Source organism: Mauremys mutica, chromosome 2, assembly GCF_020497125.1.
Source record: "Mauremys mutica isolate MM-2020 ecotype Southern chromosome 2, ASM2049712v1, whole genome shotgun sequence".
Lineage (NCBI taxonomy): Eukaryota > Metazoa > Chordata > Testudines > Geoemydidae > Mauremys > Mauremys mutica.
This window is the reverse complement of record NC_059073.1, coordinates 296,505,492-296,525,667: the sequence shown is the minus strand read 5'-3', so window position 1 is coordinate 296,525,667 and position 20,176 is coordinate 296,505,492. Positions and strand designations below refer to the sequence as shown.

At 59.9% G+C, this 20,176-nt stretch overlaps 1 protein-coding gene across 3 annotated transcripts in view; it reads right to left on the bottom strand.

The window, feature by feature from the left end:
- The window catches only part of AGAP3 (ArfGAP with GTPase domain, ankyrin repeat and PH domain 3), a 231,672-nt gene that overhangs the window by 123,412 nt on the left and 88,084 nt on the right, over positions 1–20,176 (bottom strand). For all 3 annotated transcript variants that reach the window (XM_045004286.1, XM_045004285.1, XM_045004284.1), the window contains exons 2-6: positions 12,979–13,037; positions 8,050–8,137; positions 7,737–7,822; positions 5,600–5,741; positions 2,915–3,049 (exon numbers count right to left, since the gene is read on the bottom strand). In XM_045004286.1, the coding sequence (XP_044860221.1) occupies positions 2,915–3,049; positions 5,600–5,741; positions 7,737–7,822; positions 8,050–8,137; positions 12,979–13,037 (510 nt within the window). The remainder of the gene's footprint in view (positions 1–2,914; positions 3,050–5,599; positions 5,742–7,736; positions 7,823–8,049; positions 8,138–12,978; positions 13,038–20,176) is intronic.

Here is a 20,176-nt window from a genome sequence, read left to right as displayed (position 1 = left end):
CCCTGGATACCAAACCTCAAACCTTGTTTAAAACTGTTTAATGTTGGACGGTGACTGGGTCATGTTTACACCTTACACCGTGTCCCTGGCCTCTGTTTGCCGGAAGCTGGGAATGGGTGACAGGGGATGGATCACTTGGTGATTCCCTGCTCTGTTCATTCCCTCTGGGGCACCTGGCATTGGCCACTGTCAGAAGACAGGATACTGGGCTGAATGGACCTTTGGGCTGACCCAGTATGGCTGCCCTTATGTTCGGGGCACACAGTCCATCTAAATCAATACAAGGTACTGGGGGCTGCTCCACATGGAGCCGTGGTGTGCGGCAGGCTGGGGTGTAACTCTAAAGCACACTAGGCTGATGCACACTCACTGGCCAAGCAGGCCCTGCTGCTGTGCACTAATGGTGCCATAGTGCACTCTGACCTACCGCTGTGTGAGCACGAGGGCTGACAGTGCGCTGTGCAGCAGGCCAGGTGGCTCTAGATTTACGTCCCAGCTTGCCGCGCACTAAGGGAGCTCTCTACACGTGCAGTACGATACAGGGCGCTGTCTACACCAATACAGCTGCGCCGCTTCAGTGCAGCTGGTGAAAACACACGATGCCGATGGGAGAGAGCTCCTGTCGCTATAATAAAATCACCTCTGTGAGCAGCAGAAGCTGTGTCGGGGAGAAGCTCTCTTGCTGACATAGCGCTGTCCACACCAGCGCACTTGGGGGTGTAACTCATGTCACTCAGGGGCTGGTTTATTCACACCCCTGAGTGACATCAGTTATGCCAACGTCGGCTATGTCTACACTAGTCTCCACATGGACAAGCCCTAAGCCCTGCTCAACCTTCTCCTGCCAATCCAGCTACCGCCTCTCGGGGAGGTGGGATACCTACGCCACAGGAGAAGCTCCCTCACCCGTCGGCGTAGGAGCATCTTCACTAGGCGCGACAGGGCGGAGCTGCACCAGGGCAGCTCTGTCAGTGGAGACAAAGCCTTACGTCAAACGCCTTGCAAACTCCACGTCTAGTACATACACAATCACCTTTATCGAGCAAACCTGGAATCTCCTCCTAGCAGGACACCAGCTGTGTCTGAGGGTACGTCCATACTACCCGCCCGGGTCGGCGGGTAGCGATCGACTTCTCGGAGTTCGATATATCGCGTCTCATCTAGACGTGATATATCGAACTCCAAACGCGCTCCCATCGACTCCGGAACTCCGCCACCGCTGTTCGCGGTGGTGGAGTCGACGGGGGAGCCGCGGAGTTCGATCCCGCGCCGTGAGGACAGGTAAGTACTTCGAACTAAGGTACTTCGAATAGCGTAGCTGAACTTGCATACCTTAGTTCGAACCCCCACCCCCAGTGTAGACCAGGCCTGAGAAGACCTATTTTCCATAAACCCATCTCGACTGGCATTATGATATTCCCGTCCTTCAATTTATCCCCTGAATCCTGTCTCACTTTCCCCAGGAAGGGTGCCAGGCTAATGGGCCCGTATCATCCCTCTTGCCTTCACCCGGAAGTGAGGCTGGGGTCACACTGGGGAGTCCCTCGCAAGTGCACAAATTGGTGGTGTCTGGTAAATTCAGTTCGCTAGTTCCCATAAGCTCCCAGAACACACATTGCCCAGGCCCACTTCCCTGTGTCTCGTCAGACGATCCTTTATCCATGTTTCATCCAGGTCTCCACTACATCCTAAATGTCCAGACCTCCTCTTGATAGCAGCTCTGGATCCCAGCCATTTTAGAGCCATCACTTCTGCCACCCCCTGCTGGTTTATCTGTGCCCATATCATGCTCTCTCTAGCTCAACCCATCCCGCTTACCTGACCTGGGATGACCCCTCGGTAGGAAGTCATTAGCCTAATGACAGCAAAGCAGTGCGGTCAGGAGCAGTGTTTCTCAGCGGGGCAGTGGGAGGGAGGGGATGTCAGCAACCCCCAGCAGGTCCTAAAGCACTGAACGCTTTATTACAATCTAAAGCCAAGAAAATCTGGCTCCTCCACGCCCTGCACCCCCGGCCTGTCGAGACCAAGTATTCCCTGCCAGCCTTCCGAAGGCACCCGGTTATCACTGCTACTCTTCCTTCCCTTCCTTCAGTGGGCCCAGTCACCCAGCAGGTGAATCCCCGAACCCTCAGCTCTTGGATAGCCCTTCCCCTGGAGCCCAAGAGGCTTTGCAGAGGGGGAGCAGGGTCATTACTTAGCTTACAAAAGGGGAAGGACTCAGTGGCAGAGTCAGCCGGGGCCCTGCCCACTAGACCACGCTTCCCTCTTCTAGGACCAAGAGAGGAAGAAATCAAGCCCGGCCGCAGTGGATTGCATTGCACCCTTGTGTTCCTTCACTTCCACTCCAGCTGCCCCTTGCTCCAACCTGCCTCTCCCTTGTCAGCAGTGCACTGTCCTTTCCAAACCTCCTTCCATGCCCCTTCCTCTGTGGGCACAGTTCTCCTCCTCCTCCCATTCCCCTGCACACAGCTCCAATCCATCCGGCCACACAGCCCCTGCCAAGCTCGCCCTGGAGAGACGGGGTGGGAAGGGAGAGCAGCCTTTGCAGCGTCTCGCCCAAGGAAGGCTCCAGCTGCGACCCCCTGCTCTGTGCAAGCAACAGCAGCAGCGTTTCTATCCCAGCTGTTCCAGTGCTCTGTTCCCTGGCTCGGGGCAGCTGCTCCGGCCAGCAGTACGGCTGCTCCCCGGCCCACTGCACGTCTAGATACAAAGGATTCAACTGGATTTCCTCTGCCTCTCGGTACATTTGCAATCGCCTATTTCTCCGGCCGCGCAATCCCTTTGGCTCACACAGGCCCCCTGGGGGAGCCAAGCACTCCGGCGAGCCGGTCGCAGGTATCTGGGGCTGCAGGTGCCAGAGCACCGTATCTGCGGGAGAGCGAGGGGGCAGGGACGGGCGCTGCGCTGCAGTTACCATCTTGGAAGACTCTCTCGACGTTCAGGCCATAGGTGGCACAGGTCTCGTAGTACGTGCAGCGCTTCAAATCATTGGAGAGTTTGCGGGCCCGGGAGTCATCGATGACACGGGGATTTGTGGCACTGATCGCATCTGGAGCCCAAAGAGAGGAAGAGATAGAAAACAGGTTTCCATACCCCCATCCCACCCTGGAGCCCCCCAAGATACCAGGGTCCCACAGCACATTCCCAGGGTCCCTCCAGCCCCATCCAGGGCTGGGATAGCCAGCTCCAAAGCCCAGGCCCCTTCTGTCCCGGGCTGAGATAGGCGGGTTCCACAGCCGTCACTGGAAACCTGGCAGCCCTCGTCTCCCCACCAGCCCTGCCTCCAGATCCCCCGGTTCCACAACCCACGCCGGGGGTCCGAGGACTTGGGTCAGGAAGGCACCGTCCACCACTGACGATTCTCCGCTATCTGTAATTCCTTGTAGCCCAACCCTAGGAATTTCTCCACCCAGCCCCTCAAGCACTGGAGCTCTGGCTACAGCACCCCCACTGCCACATCCTCCAGCCCCCACCGCCACTCCCATGCCCAGAACAATCCTCCCCCAGCCCCTGGCAATCCCACCCCCCGGCCCCTGCCCTTCTGTCTACAATCACAGGCACACATCAAGATTTCAGAAGTCCCGGAGTTCAGGCTGTCCATGCCCAAGTCCCCCGCCCCTCCCGCCTCCCTCCCCTGCCTGAGTGAGTGTTGGCTAATGTGAGTGGCACCCCTGCAAGGCAGGACTCGGCCTCGTGGCCGCATGAAGCACCCTGCACGAGGCAGAGGCAGTAACGCTCACACCAGCGCTAGGCCTTTGCAGTCTGAGTGGCGTCGCTACCACCAAGGCTTGAGAGCCCAAGCCGCAGCCTGAGCCGCCAGGCCCACAGGCTTGCTGGAGCCCCGCGAGCGCCAGGCCGGCTGCCAGGCTGGGACGCTGGCTGCCAGCTGCAGGCTCCTTGTTCGCCCACTTCTGCTGCAGGACGGCCAGCTTCTGCCTTGTGCCCCCGATTCTGACCGAAGGGAAAGCTCCTCCCGGCTCAAATCCCCTGGCCAGCCCCGCCCACGGGACCCCCCATGCAGCCAGTCACCTTCCCCCAAACCCACTGTGCCATCCTGGGCAGGTCTGTCCGACCCATCTCCTCCTCTGCACCCGGCACTGGCAGGACCTGGAGAAGTTTCCCCGCACCCAGCATCTTCAGTCTCTGCCCAGGGCCCCGAGAGATTCATATGCTCATCACACTGGCCTTTGCTGGGGCTGAGATCCTTGGTGAGCCCCTAAGACCCCCTCTCCACCCTCTGCCCGACTCCAACCTCCTGCAGGGGGGTGCCAGGATGTCTCAGGGGGGCCCAGATTTGGGGTGGGTCTGGGGGGGAGATGCCGGGACACCTCAGGGGGACACAGAGTCGGGATGAGGGTGGGGGGATGTGCCAGGATGCCTCAGCATGGCCCAGAGTGGGGGTGAGGGAGGTGCCAGGACGCCTCAGCATGGCCCAGAGTGGGGGTGAGGGATGTGCCAGGACGCCTCAGCATGGCCCAGAGTGGGGGTGAGGGAGGTGCCGGACGCCTCCGCATGACCCAGAGTGGGGGTGAGGGAGGTGCCGGACGCCTCCGCATGACCCAGAGTGGGGGTGAGGGAGGTGCCGGTCGCCACAGCATGGCCCAGAGTGGGGGTGAGGGAGGTGCCAGACGCCTCAGCATGGCCCAGAGTGGGGGTGAGGGATGTGCCAGGACGCCTCAGCATGGCCCAGAGTGGGGGTGGGGGGATGTGCCAGGACGCCTCAGCATGGCCCAGAGTGGGGGTGAGGGAGGTGCCGGACGCCTCAGCATGGCCCAGAGTGGGGGTGAGGGAGGTGCCAGGACGCCTCAGCATGGCCCAGAGTGGGGGTGAGGGATGTGCCAGGACGCCTCAGCATGGCCCAGAGTGGGGGTGGGGGGATGTGCCAGGACGCCTCAGCATGGCCCAGAGTGGGGGTGAGGGAGGTGCCAGACGCCTCAGCATGGCCCAGAGTGGGGGTGAGGGAGGTGCCAGACGCCTCAGCATGGCCCAGAGTGGGGGTGGGGGGGGGTGCCGGATGCCTCAGCATGGCCCAGAGTGGGGGTGGGGGGGAGGTGCCAGGACGCCTCAGCATGGCCCAGAGTGGGGGTGAGGGAGGTGCCAGACGCCTCAGCATGGCCCAGAGTGGGGGTGGGGGGGGGGTGCCGGATGCCTCAGCATGGCCCAGAGTGGGGGTTGGGGGGAGGTGCCGGATGCCTCAGCATGGCCCAGAGTGGGGGTGAGGGAGGTGCCGGATGCCTCAGCATGGCCCAGAGTGGGGGTGAGGGAGGTGCCGGACGCCTCAGCATGGCCCAGAGTGGGGGTGAGGGAGGTGCCGGACGCCTCAGCATGGCCCAGAGTGGGGGTGAGGGAGGTAGCAAGATGTCTCAGGGGGGCCCAGAGCCGGGGTGGGGGAGGTGCTGGACGCCTCAGGGTGCCTGCAGGGGAGGCACCGTATGGCCTGGTGTTTGACGTTCCCAGCAGGGCTCGCCACCCCAGTGCAGGACAGGCTGGGTCAGGGGAGCGACTGGCCCCACACGGAGTCCCTGTGAGCCCCTTACAGGCCCGGCCAGCCCTGGCACCCTGGGGTGTCCCGGCAGCGCACGCCCTGGGTCCCTCTCACCTTGCGTCCCCACCAGGACCATGGGCACCTCGGCCGTGCTGCGGCAGCTGCAGAGCCGCAGGTAGTAGTTATACACCGTCTGGAAGCTGATCTCGTCCTCCAGGCTGAAGACAAACACCACGGCGTCCACCCAGGCGGCAAACTGGGGAGACACCGACCATCAGCCCATCGCCTGCCCCACCGAGCCCCACCCTGATCCCTGCAGCCCAGCGCCTGCCCCACTGAGCCTCCACCCCAGCGCCTGCCCCGCTCCCTGCACCCCTGCGCCTGCCCCACTGAGCCCCCATCCCGCTCCCTGCAGCCCAGCGCCCCCTGCCGAGCCCCTGCCCCGCTCCCTGCTCCCCTGCACCTGCCTCACTGAGCCCCCATCCCGCTCCCTGCAGCCCAGCGCCCCCTGCCGAGCCCCTGCCCCGCTCCCTGCTCCCCTGCGCCTGCCCCACTGAGCCCCCATCCCGCTCCCTGCAGCCCAGCGCCCCCTGCCGAGCCCCTGCCCCGCTCCCTGCTCCCCTGCACCTGCCCCACTGAGCCCCCATCCCGCTCCCTGCAGCCCAGCGCCCCCTGCCGAGCCCCTGCCCCGCTCCCTGCACCCCTGCACCTGCCCCACTGAGCCCCCATCCCGCTCCCTGCAGCCCAGCGCCCCCTGCCGAGCCCCTGCCCCGCTCCCTGCTCCCCTGCACCTGCCTCACTGAGCCCCCATCCCGCTCCCTGCAGCCCAGCGCCCCCTGCCGAGCCCCTGCCCCGCTCCCTGCTCCCCTGCGCCTGCCCCACTGAGCCCCCATCCCGCTCCCTGCAGCCCAGCGCCCCCTGCCGAGCCCCTGCCCCGCTCCCTGCTCCCCTGCGCCTGCCCCACTGAGCCCCCTTCCCGCTCCCTGCAGCCCAGCGCCCCCTGCCGAGCCCCTGCCCCGCTCCCTGCACCCCTGCACCTGCCTCACTGAGCCCCCATCCCGCTCCCTGCAGCCCAGCGCCCCCTGCCGAGCCCCTGCCCCGCTCCCTGCTCCCCTGCGCCTGCCCCACTGAGCCCCCATCCCGCTCCCTGCAGCCCAGCGCCCCCTGCCGAGCCCGTGCCCCGCTCCCTGCACCCCTGTGCCTGCCCCATTGAGCCCCTGCAGCCCAGCACCTGCCCCACTGAGCCCCTGCCCCGCTCCCTGCACCCCTGTGCCTGCCCCATTGAGCCCCTGCAGCCCAGCACCTGCCCCACTGAGCCCCTGCCCCGCTCCCTGCACCCCAGCGCCTGCCCCACTGAGCCCCTGCAGCCCTGCGAGAACCAATGGATATAAATTGGCAGTCGGGAAGTTTAGGCTTGCAATTAGACGAAGGTTTCTAACCATCAGGGGAGTGAAATTCTGGAACAGCCTACCGAGGGAAACAGTGGGGGCGAAGGACCTCTCTGGCTTTAAGATTAAGCTTGATAAGTTTATGGAGGGAATGGTTTGATAGGAGAACGTGATTTAGTCAATAGGTCAATAACGTGCCGCCACTGGTAATTAGTACCGAGGGTCAATGTTGGGATATTGAAAGTCTTTTTCCTGAGTGTCTGGCTGGAGAGTCTTGCCCGCATGCTCGGGGTTCAGCTGATCGCCATATTTGGGGTCGGGAAGGAATTTTCCTCCAGGGTAGATTGGCAGTGGCCCTGGAGGTTTTTCGCCTTCCTCTGCAGCATGGGGCAGGGGTCGCTTGCTGGAGGATTCTCTGCTACTTGAAGTCTTTAAATCAGGATTTGGGGACTTCAACAGCTGAGTCAAGGGAGAGAATTATTTCAGGAGTGGGTGGGTCAGCTTTTGTGGCCTGCATCTTGCGGGAGGTCAGACTAGATGATCATAATGGTCCCTTCTGATCTTAAGTTCTATGATTCTATGACCCCGCTCCCTGCAGCCCAGCGCCCCTCACACCACACTGGGGTCAGCACTGACTGAGGGGAGTGCGGCCTTGCTGAGCCCCACCCTGCTCCCTTTTAAGCGTTTCCTGGTCTCCCATCCAGCCCTGCTGTGAGATCCAAACCCCTGACGCCTCCAGGAGAGGACCTGGTCCCGGACTGACGGCCAGGCCAGCGGCCTCCTCTCCTTCCCCAGGAGCTCGCTACTCCTTGTGCTGGGCTCTCAAGGGGCAGGATTAGTGCAAGGGAGAGGGGGGCTCTTACCTGGAGCTCGGGGGGGCCCCCTTCATCTCGAATCAGCAGCAGGTAACTCTGACCATCCACTACGATCTCCTTCTTAAACCGGCCACCTGGGGACAAGGCAAAGCACCGCACTGAGCCGGGGTGGGGGCGGGGGGGTGAATGGAGGGCACCCACCTCCAGGGACACACCTGACGGAAGGCAGCTGTGAGGCTGGCACTGCGCACAGAGGTGTCTAGCGGGGGGTCCCCTCTTGAGCCAGGGACTAGGAGTCAGAGCCCAGCCTGCCCTGCCGAGCTCAGTATGGGGACAGCCCCCAGGAGGGCGAGGCCCTTACCTTCTGGGGACTCCTCCTGCACGTACGTGCCAGTCAGGTAGCGATGCACCAGGGCCGACTTGCCGCTGGACAGGTTCCCCACGATGCCCTGCAACACAAAGGTGCGTGAAAGCGCCCTGCCCCCTCCGCGCTAATATCACCAGAGGGCCCGGCCCATCGACACGGGGCCAGCACTAGCCACCTGAGAGGGCCCAGCCACTGCACGCCCCAGCTTGCCATCCAGGAGCACTGAGCGGCCTGGAACGGTGCAGGAGCGGAGAGCAGATGCCGGAGCCCTGCTGGCTCAAGGCAAGTGGGCTTCCCGTTGTACCGCAGAACAGCTACCGCCACCGCGGGCCCAGCACCAGCCCCCCCTCCACCAGCCCCCAGGTCTCCCATTGCTTTGATGGACACTCGTGCTGGAGACCCTTCTCCCGGCCCACACCAACCTCCCAAGGGCCACACGACCAGTGAGGCAGAGAAAGCGCCTGGCTGTGGGTCCCAGCAAGTGGGGGTGAGATCTGCCCTTTCTCCGTCAGCAGCAGCGCACACATTTATAAGCGGGGCTGGCCGCGCTGCCTGGAGATATGGTTGCCTGACACAACCCATTATAAGCCCGTTGCTAATGACTTTGCCAAACTTGAGCTGCCTGGGCTGAGATTTGCCAAGTCAGTGCCTGCTTCTGGCTGGCTCATTCAGGGCGTCTCCGTAATAACATGCTGCTCTTTTGGAGAGCAAGCTCAGGCGTTTCTCTGGAGAGCTCTAGTGCCTCGGGGGGCTGTAGCAGGTACTGGAAAGTTGGCAAGAGGATAGTCCGGGGGTCAGGGAGGCACCTTCCGCTGTCTGGGAAAACCCGGTCAGAGGTGGCCAAGTTCTAACCTGTAGAGCAGACAATCCCCACTTGCACATGTCCAGTGCAGCTGGGTGCTGGCTTGTGCCTTCCTTTTCTGAACTGTCCATCTGCACTGAGCACGCTCCTCCAGCCCCACTGAACGCCACCGCACAGAGACAACATGGATCCTTCACCTGCTGTTCTCCCCCAGCCTACGGGACGCGGCACTTGGCCAGGGGCCAGGAGAAGGAGAGTTCTTACCGCACCTCTTCTCCTGAGGGCTGTTCCTGGGTGCACGTCCCTTTCTGCTGACCAAGGCCTCGCTGCCCCACACTGGGAAGTGGGCCAGTATCAGCCTGTTACTTTGCAGAGCTGGGAGTGTAGCACAGAGTCTAGCGGCGCAGACCCAAGTCTCAGCTGCTTAGCCCTGCCTGAGGTTAAGATTTTGCCACAAGTACTTTTAGTAAAAGTCATAGACAGGTCATGGGCAACAAACAAAAATTCACGGAAGCCTGTGATGTGTCCTTGACCTTTACTAAAAATACCCGGGGGGGCTAAACGTCAGATCCCCGCCAGGGGATGGCCGCTGGCCACTGCTCCTGCCCCAGCCACTGCTCCTGTGATGGAGGCTGACCCAGCCCGGCCGCTGCTCCTGGGCAGGGGCTGACAGTTGCTCCAGCTCCGCTGAAGAAGCCAGGAAGGTCCATTAAAGTCACAGAATCCGTGACTTCTGTGACACAATCGGATCCTTAGCCACGCTGCCTCGCAGAAAGAACTTGCATATCTTTGGCCTTGGCCATGCTGTCTGTAAAGTGGGGCTACTCGTGTATAAATAACCCAGTGTGTTTTGTGTCTGTCTCTAGTGGCTGCTTCAAAGAGGATATAACCTACCACTGCTGCTAGCTAGGTGCACTGCACCCAGAAATCCTGAGTTCAGACCCTGCTAGTGACTGAGGCAAAGATGCTTACAGTTGTATATAAATGAATTTTTTCCCTTCATTTTTCTATTTTCAAAAAAAATGCTAGTAAATTCCATCTCCATAGCTAGGAAACCCGTGCACTGAGCGAGGCATGGTCCTGTGGGAACACACCCAGACAAACCCAGTGCCAGAGTAGACACCCCAGGGATGAGGAAAGGTTCATTTCTGGCATTTCTGAACTCCCGAGTGCTCAACTTTTAAACCTGGTCCCAGTCTCTTCTGACAGTTTTGTGTGTGGACGGATAAATGCAGCATGCTAGGAGTCAGCATCCAGGTGCTGCACCACATTGGCTCTCCCCCGCACCCTGAGCCCATATGGGCCTGACCCTTGGAAGAGTGGACAACCTGATCAATCTGGCTCAGGGTAACTTTGTGTGACTGGGTATGACACCGCCATGCAGTGTGTGGCTGGGTGAGGGTTAACCCCCTGAGGAACGGCGACCACACCACGACTGTCCATCCACAAGGGGCACATGGCTGGGCTGCTCTGTGCCCCATTTTCTCCTCCTCCCCAGGTGCCAGGAGGAGGATGGCTGCTATGACTCTACAAGGACATGTGATGAGACCACGTCTCTACACTCCACCCTGGGACGTGCTGGACCCCGGCGAGAGGGCTCCGTAGCCTGTGCACGGAACACCCGGGCATTCCAAGCCGTGAGCAAGTGCAGTTTGCCCCTAAGAATCTGCAGCCTGCCGGTGTCATCTCTTGGGGTGAGACTCTGCTACTCAGACCCAGTCTAGCTAGCACGTTAAGCTGGGTTTGCGTCTTTTGTTTATTTGCTAGGTGATCTGCTTTGATCTGTTTGCTAGCCCTTACACTCACTTAAAATCTCTCTTTTATAGTTAATAAACTTGGTTTTGCTTTATCTAAACAAGTGAGCTGGAGTGAAGTGTGTGGGAATCAGAACTCAGGGGCAAAGGCTGTTGTATATTCCTCTCCACACTGAGGGAGGGGGCGAACTCTATGAGCTTGCACTGTGCAGTTCCCTGGGTTTATACTCCAGAGGGGTGTGCGCCTGGGGAGCTGGGAGTTGCCTTAACTGTAGCCTTCCTATGCAGGGGCTGGTCAGAGAGCCTGCATGTAACTGCAGCTGGGTGTGTCCCTACCTGTGGGTGTGCTGGTGAGCATGCAGGCTGGAGGGCTTTGTAGCTTGTCACAGCAGTGCAGTGTGAGAAAGAGCCCAGACTGGTGGGTCATGGGGCTCAGTGGTACCCCAGTTCCAGGTGGCACCCCGGGGGGAACCCATCACACCCATCCCATGCCCAGGCCAGCTGCTCCAGTGGGGAATTATCCTTGCTGGGAAAAAATTTGCTTATTTCCAGTTTGAACTTTGCCGACATCAACTTCCAGCCACTGGCTCTTGTTCTACCTTCATCTGGGAGATCAAATCTCCTCCCCGCTTAGGCACTTCTGGACTGTGAACCGTCTCTTTGCTAAGCTAAGCAGAATGAGCTTCTCCAGTCTCTCACTACAGGACAAGTTTTCCAGACTTAAAATCCCTGAAGTTCTGTGCAGACAGAGAACAAGTCCCAGACATGCTGAGGTGCCGCGGTCAGACCCAGATCCAGCGCCAACCAGGTGGGGTGCTGGCAAGAGAGCACCCACTGAGGACCCCGGGAGACTGGGCAGGACCTAGCCACGCCAGGAGCTCTTTGCCGGTGCGATGCACAGGGAGAGCTGGCTCCCGTTCTGAGCACAGCCTGGCCATGCTGCACACCCAGCGAACTGCACGGATGGGGCTCAGGCTCACAGGGACCTGCCCAAGGTCACACAGAGAGTCTGTGGCAGAGCCCAGAATTGAATCTGGGTCCCCCGACTCCCAGCCAGGTCCTGAATCCTAAGGCCAGGTGTGAGACACCCCGTCAGCAGGAGGGAAATCCAGGTACCACGACACTGCTGCCATGCCCAGGGCCACACACAGGAGTGCCCTGAACAGTGCGAGGCTGCACATGGGGAGGGAAATGGAGCAGCCAACAGTAAGGTAGAGGGGAGGGGAGAGGAGCTTGGTTCCCCCAGGCACCTATCACCACGTAACAGGACACCAGGAACAGACAGGGGCTGAATGGAGACAAACAATGGAACAGCTGACTGGGCGGGGGCAGGGACTCCATCACGCAGGGTGAATCCAGACCAGGAGTCTCTCTAACCCACCTGCTCTAGCTACACCAGATGGGCTGGGCTGGGCTGAAGGAGTCCCTGGGTGAGGGTCCCTGCCCTGGACCCTGCAGGAGGCTGGATGGGATGGGCAGAACGGTCCCTGGGGCTTTCATGTCTAAGGACCTAACCCCAGCCCAGCAGTGACAAAATGAGAGTTTTCTTAATGTTTTGTATGAATACTGCCTCAGGGTGCTTCGGTTTCCCTTGTGTGTTCCACAAGTCTCCAGGTGGTGGGATAAGGGTGGGTGATCAGAGACCCCTAGAGGGCAGGTGTGACTGCCAGAGAACGCCGGGGTCGACACTCTATCCTGGCAACTGATGGCCGGACCCCCTGCCCTGAGTTGGAGAACAAAGTGAGAGGTGGAGACCAGGTGACCAGTTGGCGGGAGCAGAGGCAGCTGGGTGTGCCTGAGGCTGGGTGGCTGGAAGCTGGTCAGTCTCCTGGTTGGGACTTGGGGGGAGGGGGGAGCCCAGGGCTCTGGATCCCCCCAGGATGGACTTGGCTGTAACTGCCGGTTTCCTGTGCTAACAAGCTCTGCTCTACGCTGGGCTCCTGACAACTAATAACCCGTCTGTGTCACAGGCTGGCTGGGAGTCCCTGGTGGCTGCGGTTTGGGGGGCAGGGCCCTTTGGGGGGGGTGAGGCTCCCCAGGTGTCCCCTACTCACTGCGGGGTGCTCCTGGTGCGAACAGGGACTGAATGCTCCGAGATCAGACCCAGGAGGAGGGGGCTTGCCCTGGTGAGAGCGCACCCCAGGGGAGTCACACTGCCCGAGGGCCCCGTCTGACTTCATTCCCAGGGTTGCAGAGCACCCAGCCCGTGCAGCCGACACCATCCAAGGGGACATGCACACGGCAGCCCTGCCCCACCTCCCGCAGAGCAGGGGGGCCTCACTCCCACGGCTCACAAGCAGGCACACGCCCCAGCCACAGGCCCTCCGAGGGGCTCCGCAGGCAGAGCCGGCTGGGCCAAGCACTCACCACTTTGAGCTCAGGCACCGAGCGGCTCAGGGTCCATTCCTGGCTGTTTACAAACGAATCTGCAGAACAGAGAAAAGAGGCCGTCAGCGCTGGGCGGGAAAATCAGCAGGAGCCATGGGCAGGGTGACCAGACGGCAAGTGTGAGCAATGGGTGGGGGTGGGGGGCCAATGGCTCCGATATGAAACAAAGCCCCGAATACTGGGACTGTCCCATAAAATCGGGACAGCTGGTGACCTAGGCTGGGGGATACACCCGGAGGTGAAGGGATACAGCGGGGGGGAGAGGTTGGCCTGGGTGGGAGCGGGAGGTGGGGGCAGGGGAAGGGGCAGGTGGGAGGTGTGGGAGGGCCCAGGGGAGGGGCAGGGAAGACGCAGCCAGAGCTGTGATGCCGGGGGGGGGGGCAAGTGAGGGGACGCAGCGCGAGGAAAGAGGCAGGTGGGAGGTGGGGGAGGGCCCAGGGGGAGGGGCAGGGACTCCAACCCAGCCAGTCTGCTCACCTCAGGCTCTGTCCAGCCGCCCTGCCCCCTGTTCGTCCGCCCCCCCCCCTCGTTAAACCCCAGCCAACATCAGAGCCAGCCCAGGGGCTGCCTCGCCCTGTCCATTGCCCCGGCCTGTGCCAGTTCTGGAGGGAAGGGGCTGTTACTGCCCGTGCAGCGCCCAGCACCCCAGGCACCACTGCTGGCCAGGCCCGTGGCACTCAGCCCCGACCCTCCTCCCATTCCCCATGGTGCTGCTGCCTCCACTGCACCCCTCCACCGGGCTATACAGCCCCCCTGCGCCGGCCGACTTCTCCCCACCCAGAGAACAGCACCCGCACCCCCTGCCATCCCGGAGCGGGATCCAACGGCCCCCAGCCCATTTCTCTGGCACCTGTGGCTCCTCCCCTGTCTAAGAACCACCCGACAAGTTCACAACAGTGCCACTCAAACCAGTTGTGCCAGTCGAGCAGCTGTGGGTCCCGGCCCCGGCCGATGCTTCACCCCTCAGCCCCCACTCACACGGGACACCCAGCCCGGGACACGCCAGCAAGAGAAGGGTTTCCAGCCCAGCTTCGGTCTCCTGTACATGCAGCGGGGCAGCGTGACAGGCCTGCACCCCATGGCCATGGGGCCTGGCCAGGGAACACAGGAGACCCAGCCCTGCCCAGCCAGGCCGGTCTCCACCAATCACCAATGACAGCAGGAGCTCAAAGCGCTTCACAAAGGAGGTCAGTGTCATTAACCACATCTTACAGATGGGGAAACTGAGTCACAGAGAGGCAAAGGGACTCGCCTGCCAGGGCGGAGCTGGGAAGAGAACCCAGGTCTCCTGGGTCCTAGGTCAGTCCTCACACAGCTGCCTCCCACCAGCCCAGTCAGGAGCACAGAGCTGCAGAGCAGGGGCCCAGCTAGCCAGGAAGCTCAGCAGGACCCAGCACGGGAGCCATTTTTCTATCCCTTTCAAACAATGGAAATTAAATGCAACAACCTGGGCGGGCAACTGCTGAGCTGCCGTGGCCTCTGCCCCCATCACTGCCTCTGGGGCAGGCAGGCGGCACCGTCCAGGCCAGCTTGGGCTGCTGGCCAGAGCTTTGAGCCAGCAGCCACTATGGCACCACGACACCACTGTCTGCATCCCCCGCAATGGCCGACGGCATTCAGTTGGGGCCCTGAGCGCTTGGGGGGAGATTTAGGGTCCCCGAGAAGGGGAGCTCCTGTCGCAGGAGATGGAGGCTGCCCTGCCCCTTCTGCCTGGGCCACGAGCACTCACTGGTGCACCCATGCCACCACACCCATGCCCATTAGCATGCACAGGGGCTCATCACTGCACACACTCCACTGCACGTGGGCGTGGGTGCAGTGTGCCCATGCACGCTAATAGGTGCGGGTGCAGTGTGCATAAGCACTCATGGGTGCACATGTACCATTGCACCCACGCCCATTAGCGTGCATGAGCACACTGCACCCGCACCCATTAGCGTGCATGGGCACACTGCACCCGCACCCATTAGCGTGCATGAGCACACTGCACCCGCACCCATTAGCGTGCCTGAGCACACTGCACCCGCACCCATTAGCGTGCCTGAGCACACTGCACCCGCACCCATTAGCGTGCCTGAGCACACTGCACCCGCGCCCATTAGCGTGCCTGAGCACACTGCACCCGCGCCCATTAGCGTGCCTGAGCACACTGCACCCACACCTATTAGCGTGCCTGAGCACACTGCACCCGCACCTATTAGCGTGCCTGAGCACACTGCACCCGCACCCATTAGCGTGCATGGGCACACTGCACCCGCACCCATTAGCGTGCATGGGCACACTGCACCCGCACCCATTAGCGTGCATGGGCACACTGCACCCACGCCCATTAGCGTGCATGAGCACACTGCACCCGCGCCCATTAGCGTGCCTGAGCACACTGCACCCGCACCCATTAGCGTGCATGAGCACACTGCACCCGCACCCATTAGCGTGCATGCACTCTCACCAGTGTGCCCACACCACTGCGCCACACCCACTACTGTGCATGCACACTCACACCACTGCACCTGCACAGTCCAGAGTACATGAGCACTCACTTGTGAGCCTGCACCACTGCACCCTTGCTTGCTAGCATGCACATGAGAGCTCACCAGCGTGTGTGAGCCCACTCGTGCATGTGCAAGCTGGGCCACTTTTCAGCTCACAAATCTCTCCACGGGCCCAAGCGAAGCCCACAGGCGTGGGAGGATGGAACCGGAGTTGTGTCGGGGCCAAGTCTCCCAGTGACCAGCCTGAGCCAGCCCATTGTGGGGGGATGGAGGACGCGTCTGACATCCCAAATCAGGTCCCTTTAAGTCACTCTGGGTCCCACCTTTCAGCAGCCATCACACAAGGGCCGAAATGGACCTCCTGGGTCTTCGATGCCAGTCCCCGTGGCCAGCCGTCACCCATCACGTCATTCCCATCACAAAACTCACCACGCTCCGCCTTTCAGCTTGTGAGCTCCTTTGTACTCCTATTGGGAGGCTGGTCCAGAACCTGCCTCCTCCCAGGTTAGAAACCCGCTTCTCATTTCCTGCTTCAGTTTACTCCCTGACAGTTCGTCCCCATTTGTTCTTGTGCCAACACTGTCCATTAGCTTCACTAGCTCTTCTCCCTCCCTGGCATTCACACTGACGTATTTCTAGGGCACTCAGATCCCATGGGCCTTCACTGTGCTGGGCTAAAGGAGCCAGCCTCCTCTCCAGAGGCCACCCCTCCAATCAGAGATTAGCCTAGCTGCCCGTCACTGCACCTGCTCCAGTCTGGATCCCGCTTTCTTCAACACAAGTGACCAGAACTGCATGCAGCGCTCCAGGGCCTTGTGCAATGGCATTAATACTTCCCTGTCTCGACTGGACATACCTTGCCTGATGCAACCCTAGAACACGGCTGCATCTCATCCTGTGTTTGACTGATACACTCAGGTCTTTCTCCTTCTCCCGGGCCAGAGCTCCAAGCCCGGGACCCCTCCCCTGTTCCGCCCCCATTCTGCCGCTTCCCCCCGATGCCGATGCCCTACCCCTATTCTAAGACCAAAAGCAATTCTGTGAACATCTCGTCTGACTTCCTCGGTGTAACAGGCCATAGGCCTTCCCTGAATTCCCTGCTGTTTGAACCTTGCAGAGAAATAGCCCAGCACGATTTAAAACCTGCCAGTGATGGAGAATCCATCATAACCCTTGGGAAACTGTCCCAAATGGTTAATTACCCGCACGGTACAAAAAGGTTCCGGTTATTTCCAGTCTGTACTTGTCTAGCTTCAACTTCCAGCCATTGGATCGTGTTATATCTTTGTCTGCTAAATCGAAGAGCCCATTATCAAAGACTTGTTTGCCATGTTAGGTAGTTATAAAGTGTGATCAAATCACCCCTAACGGTCTCTGTGTTAAGGTAAACAGAGAGACTGTGGGAGATCAATCACCGAAGGCAGGTTTGTAATCCTTTAACCATCTTCTCTGAGCCCTCTCCAATTTATCAACATGCTTCTTGAATGGCGGGCAACACAACTGGACACAGGATTCCAGCGGTGGTCGCACCAGTGCCTAAGAAAGAGGTCAAAGAACCTCTCTGCTCCTACCTCGAGATTCCCCTGGTTATGCATTCTCGGATCCCATTAGCCCTTTTGGCCACAGCAACACACTGGGAGCTCGTGTTCAGCTGATTATGCATCACCACCTGCAACTCTCTGCCTGAGTCGCTGCTTCCCAGGACAGAGCCCCCAGCCCGTCAGGGTGGTCTGCATTCTTCGCTCCTGGACGTGTACGTTTACATTTAGTGGTGTCAAGATGCACATTATCAGAGGGGTAGCCGTGTTAGTCTGGTTCTGTAGAAGCAGCAAAGAGTCCTGTGGCACCTTATAGACTAACAGACGTTTTGCAGCATGAGCTTTCGTGGGTGAATACCCACTTCTTCAGATGCAAGACATCTTGCATCTGAAGAAGTGGGTATTCACCCACGAAAGCTCATGCTGCAAAACGTCTGTTAGTCTGTTAGTCTATAAGGTGCCACAGGACTCTTTGCTGAAGATGCACATTGTTTGCTTGCACCCAACTTACTGAGCGATCCAGATCACCCTGGGTCAGCGCCCTGCCCTCTTCGTTATTTACCACTCCCCCACTCTGTGGGCCAGCCGCAAACTTTATCAGTGACGATCTTATGTTTTCTCCCAGGTCATTAACAAAAAATGCATGGGGCCAAGAACTGCACTAGAACCTCAGAGTTACGAACTGACCAGTCAGCCACACCCCGCGTTTGGCACCGGACGTGCGCAATCGGGCAGCAGGAGAGAGAGAGACACAAAAAACCACACCCCGCGTTTGGCACCGGACGTGCACAATGGGGCAGCAGGAGAGAGAGACACAAAAAAACACACCCCGCGTTTGGCACCGGACACACGCAATCGGGCAGCAGGAGAGAGAGACACAAAAAACCACACCCCGCGTTTGGCACCGGACGCGCACAATCGGGCAGCAGGAGAGAGAGACACAAAAAACCACACCCCGCGTTTGGCACCGGACGTGCACAATCGGGCAGCAGGAGAGAGACACAAAAAACCACACCCCGCGTTTGGCACCGGACGCGCGCAATCGGGCAGCAGGAGAGACACACAAAAAACCACACCCCGCGTTTGGCACCGGACGTGCGCAATCGGGCAGCAGGAGAGACACACAAAAAACCACACCCCGCGTTTGGCACCGGACGCGCGCAATCGGGCAGCAGGAGAGAGACACAAAAAACCACACCCCGCGTTTGGCACCGGACGCGCGCAATCGGGCAGCAGGAGAGAGACACAAAAAACCACACCCCGCGTTTGGCACCGGACACGCGCAATCGGGCAGCACAAGAGAGAGACACAAAAAACCACACCCCGCGTTTGGCACCGGACGCGCACAATCGGGCAGCAGGAGAGAGAGAGTCACAAAAAACCACACCCCGCGTTTGGCACCGGACGTGCACAATCGGGCAGCAGGAGAGAGAGAGTCACAAAAAACCACACCCCACGTTTGGCACCGGACGCGCACAATCGGGAAGCAGGAGAGAGAGAGAGACACAAAAAACCACACCCCGCGTTTGGCACCGGACGCACGCAATCGGGAAGCAGGAGAGAGAGAGAGACAAAAAACCACACCCCGCGTTTGGCACCGGACACACGCAATCGGGCAGCAGGAGAGACACACAAAAAACCACACCCCGCGTTTGGCACCGGAAGTGCGCAATCGGGAAGCAGGAGAGAGACACAGAAAACCACACCCCGCGTTTGGCACCGGACACACGCAATCGGGCAGCAGGAGAGAGAGAGAGAGAGAGTCAAAAAACCACACCCCGCGTTTGGCACCGGACGCGCGCAATCGGGCAGCAGGAGAGAGACACAAAAAACCACACCCCGCGTTTGGCACCGGACGCACGCAATCGGGCAGCAGGAGAGAGAGTCAAAAAACCACACCCCGCGTTTGGCACCGGACACACGCAATCGGGCAGCAGGAGAGAGACACAAAAAACCACACCCCGCGTTTGGCACCGGACACGCGCAATCGGGCAGCAGGAGAGAGAGAGAGACAAAAAACCACACCCCGCGTTTGGCACCGGACGCGCGCAATCGGGCAGCAGGAGAGAGAGTCAAAAAACCACACCCCGTGTTTGGCACCGGACACACGCAATCGGGCAGCAGGAGAGAGACACAAAAAACCACACCCCGCGTTTGGCACCGGACACGCGCAATCGGGCAGCAGGAGAGAGACACAAAAAACCACACCCCGCGTTTGGCACCGGACGCGCGCAATCGGGCAGCACGAGAGAGAGACACAAAAAACCACACCCCGCGTTTGGCACCGGACGTGCGCAATCGGGCAGCACGAGAGAGAGACACAAAAAACCACACCCCGCGTTTGGCACCGGACGTGCGCAATCGGGCAGCAGGAGAGAGAGAGAGAGAGAGACAAAAAACCACATCCCGCGTTTGGCACCAACTCCACCAGAGAGGTCCTTTGGGGCCAGCTGCCTGTCCCAAGTCAGGGGAAAGGAGGAGGGTTGGGCGTGGGACTAGCAACTTCACCCCGTAAAAAAATCAACTTGCTACAGAAACGCCAACAATAGAGATAACAGAGACTTTTAGCCTGGAAAAAGAAGGGTCTTCAACTCGAAGACGCATGACGCTGGGTGGTGAAAGCCACGAGGAAGCCACTAAGCCGATTACCCTTCTTGCAACCAGGAGGATTACCATCGGCACATGGAACATGAGGACCATGTACAAGTCAGGAAAGACGGTGCAGGTTGCAGCAGAGATGAGGAGCAACAACCTGACCCTACTAGGCATTAGCGAGACAAGGTGGACACAAGCTGGACAGAGACGACTGTTGACAGGAGAGCTGTTGCTGTATTCAGGACATGAAGAGAGTGACGCACCCCACATACAGGGAGTAGGCTTCATGTTGTCTAAGCAGGCACAGAGAGCACTGATTGGTTGGGAGGCACATGGTCCCAGGATCATCACAGCATCCTTCAGAACTAAAATGAAGAGGATTAAGATGAATGTTGTTCAGTGCTATGCCCCAACCAATGACAGCGAAGAGGATGATAAAGATCACTTTTACAATAGACTTCAGAAAATATTAGAGACTCTCCCAGACAAAGATATCACCATTTTTATGGGAGACTTCAATGCCAAAATTGGACCCGACAATACAGGATACGA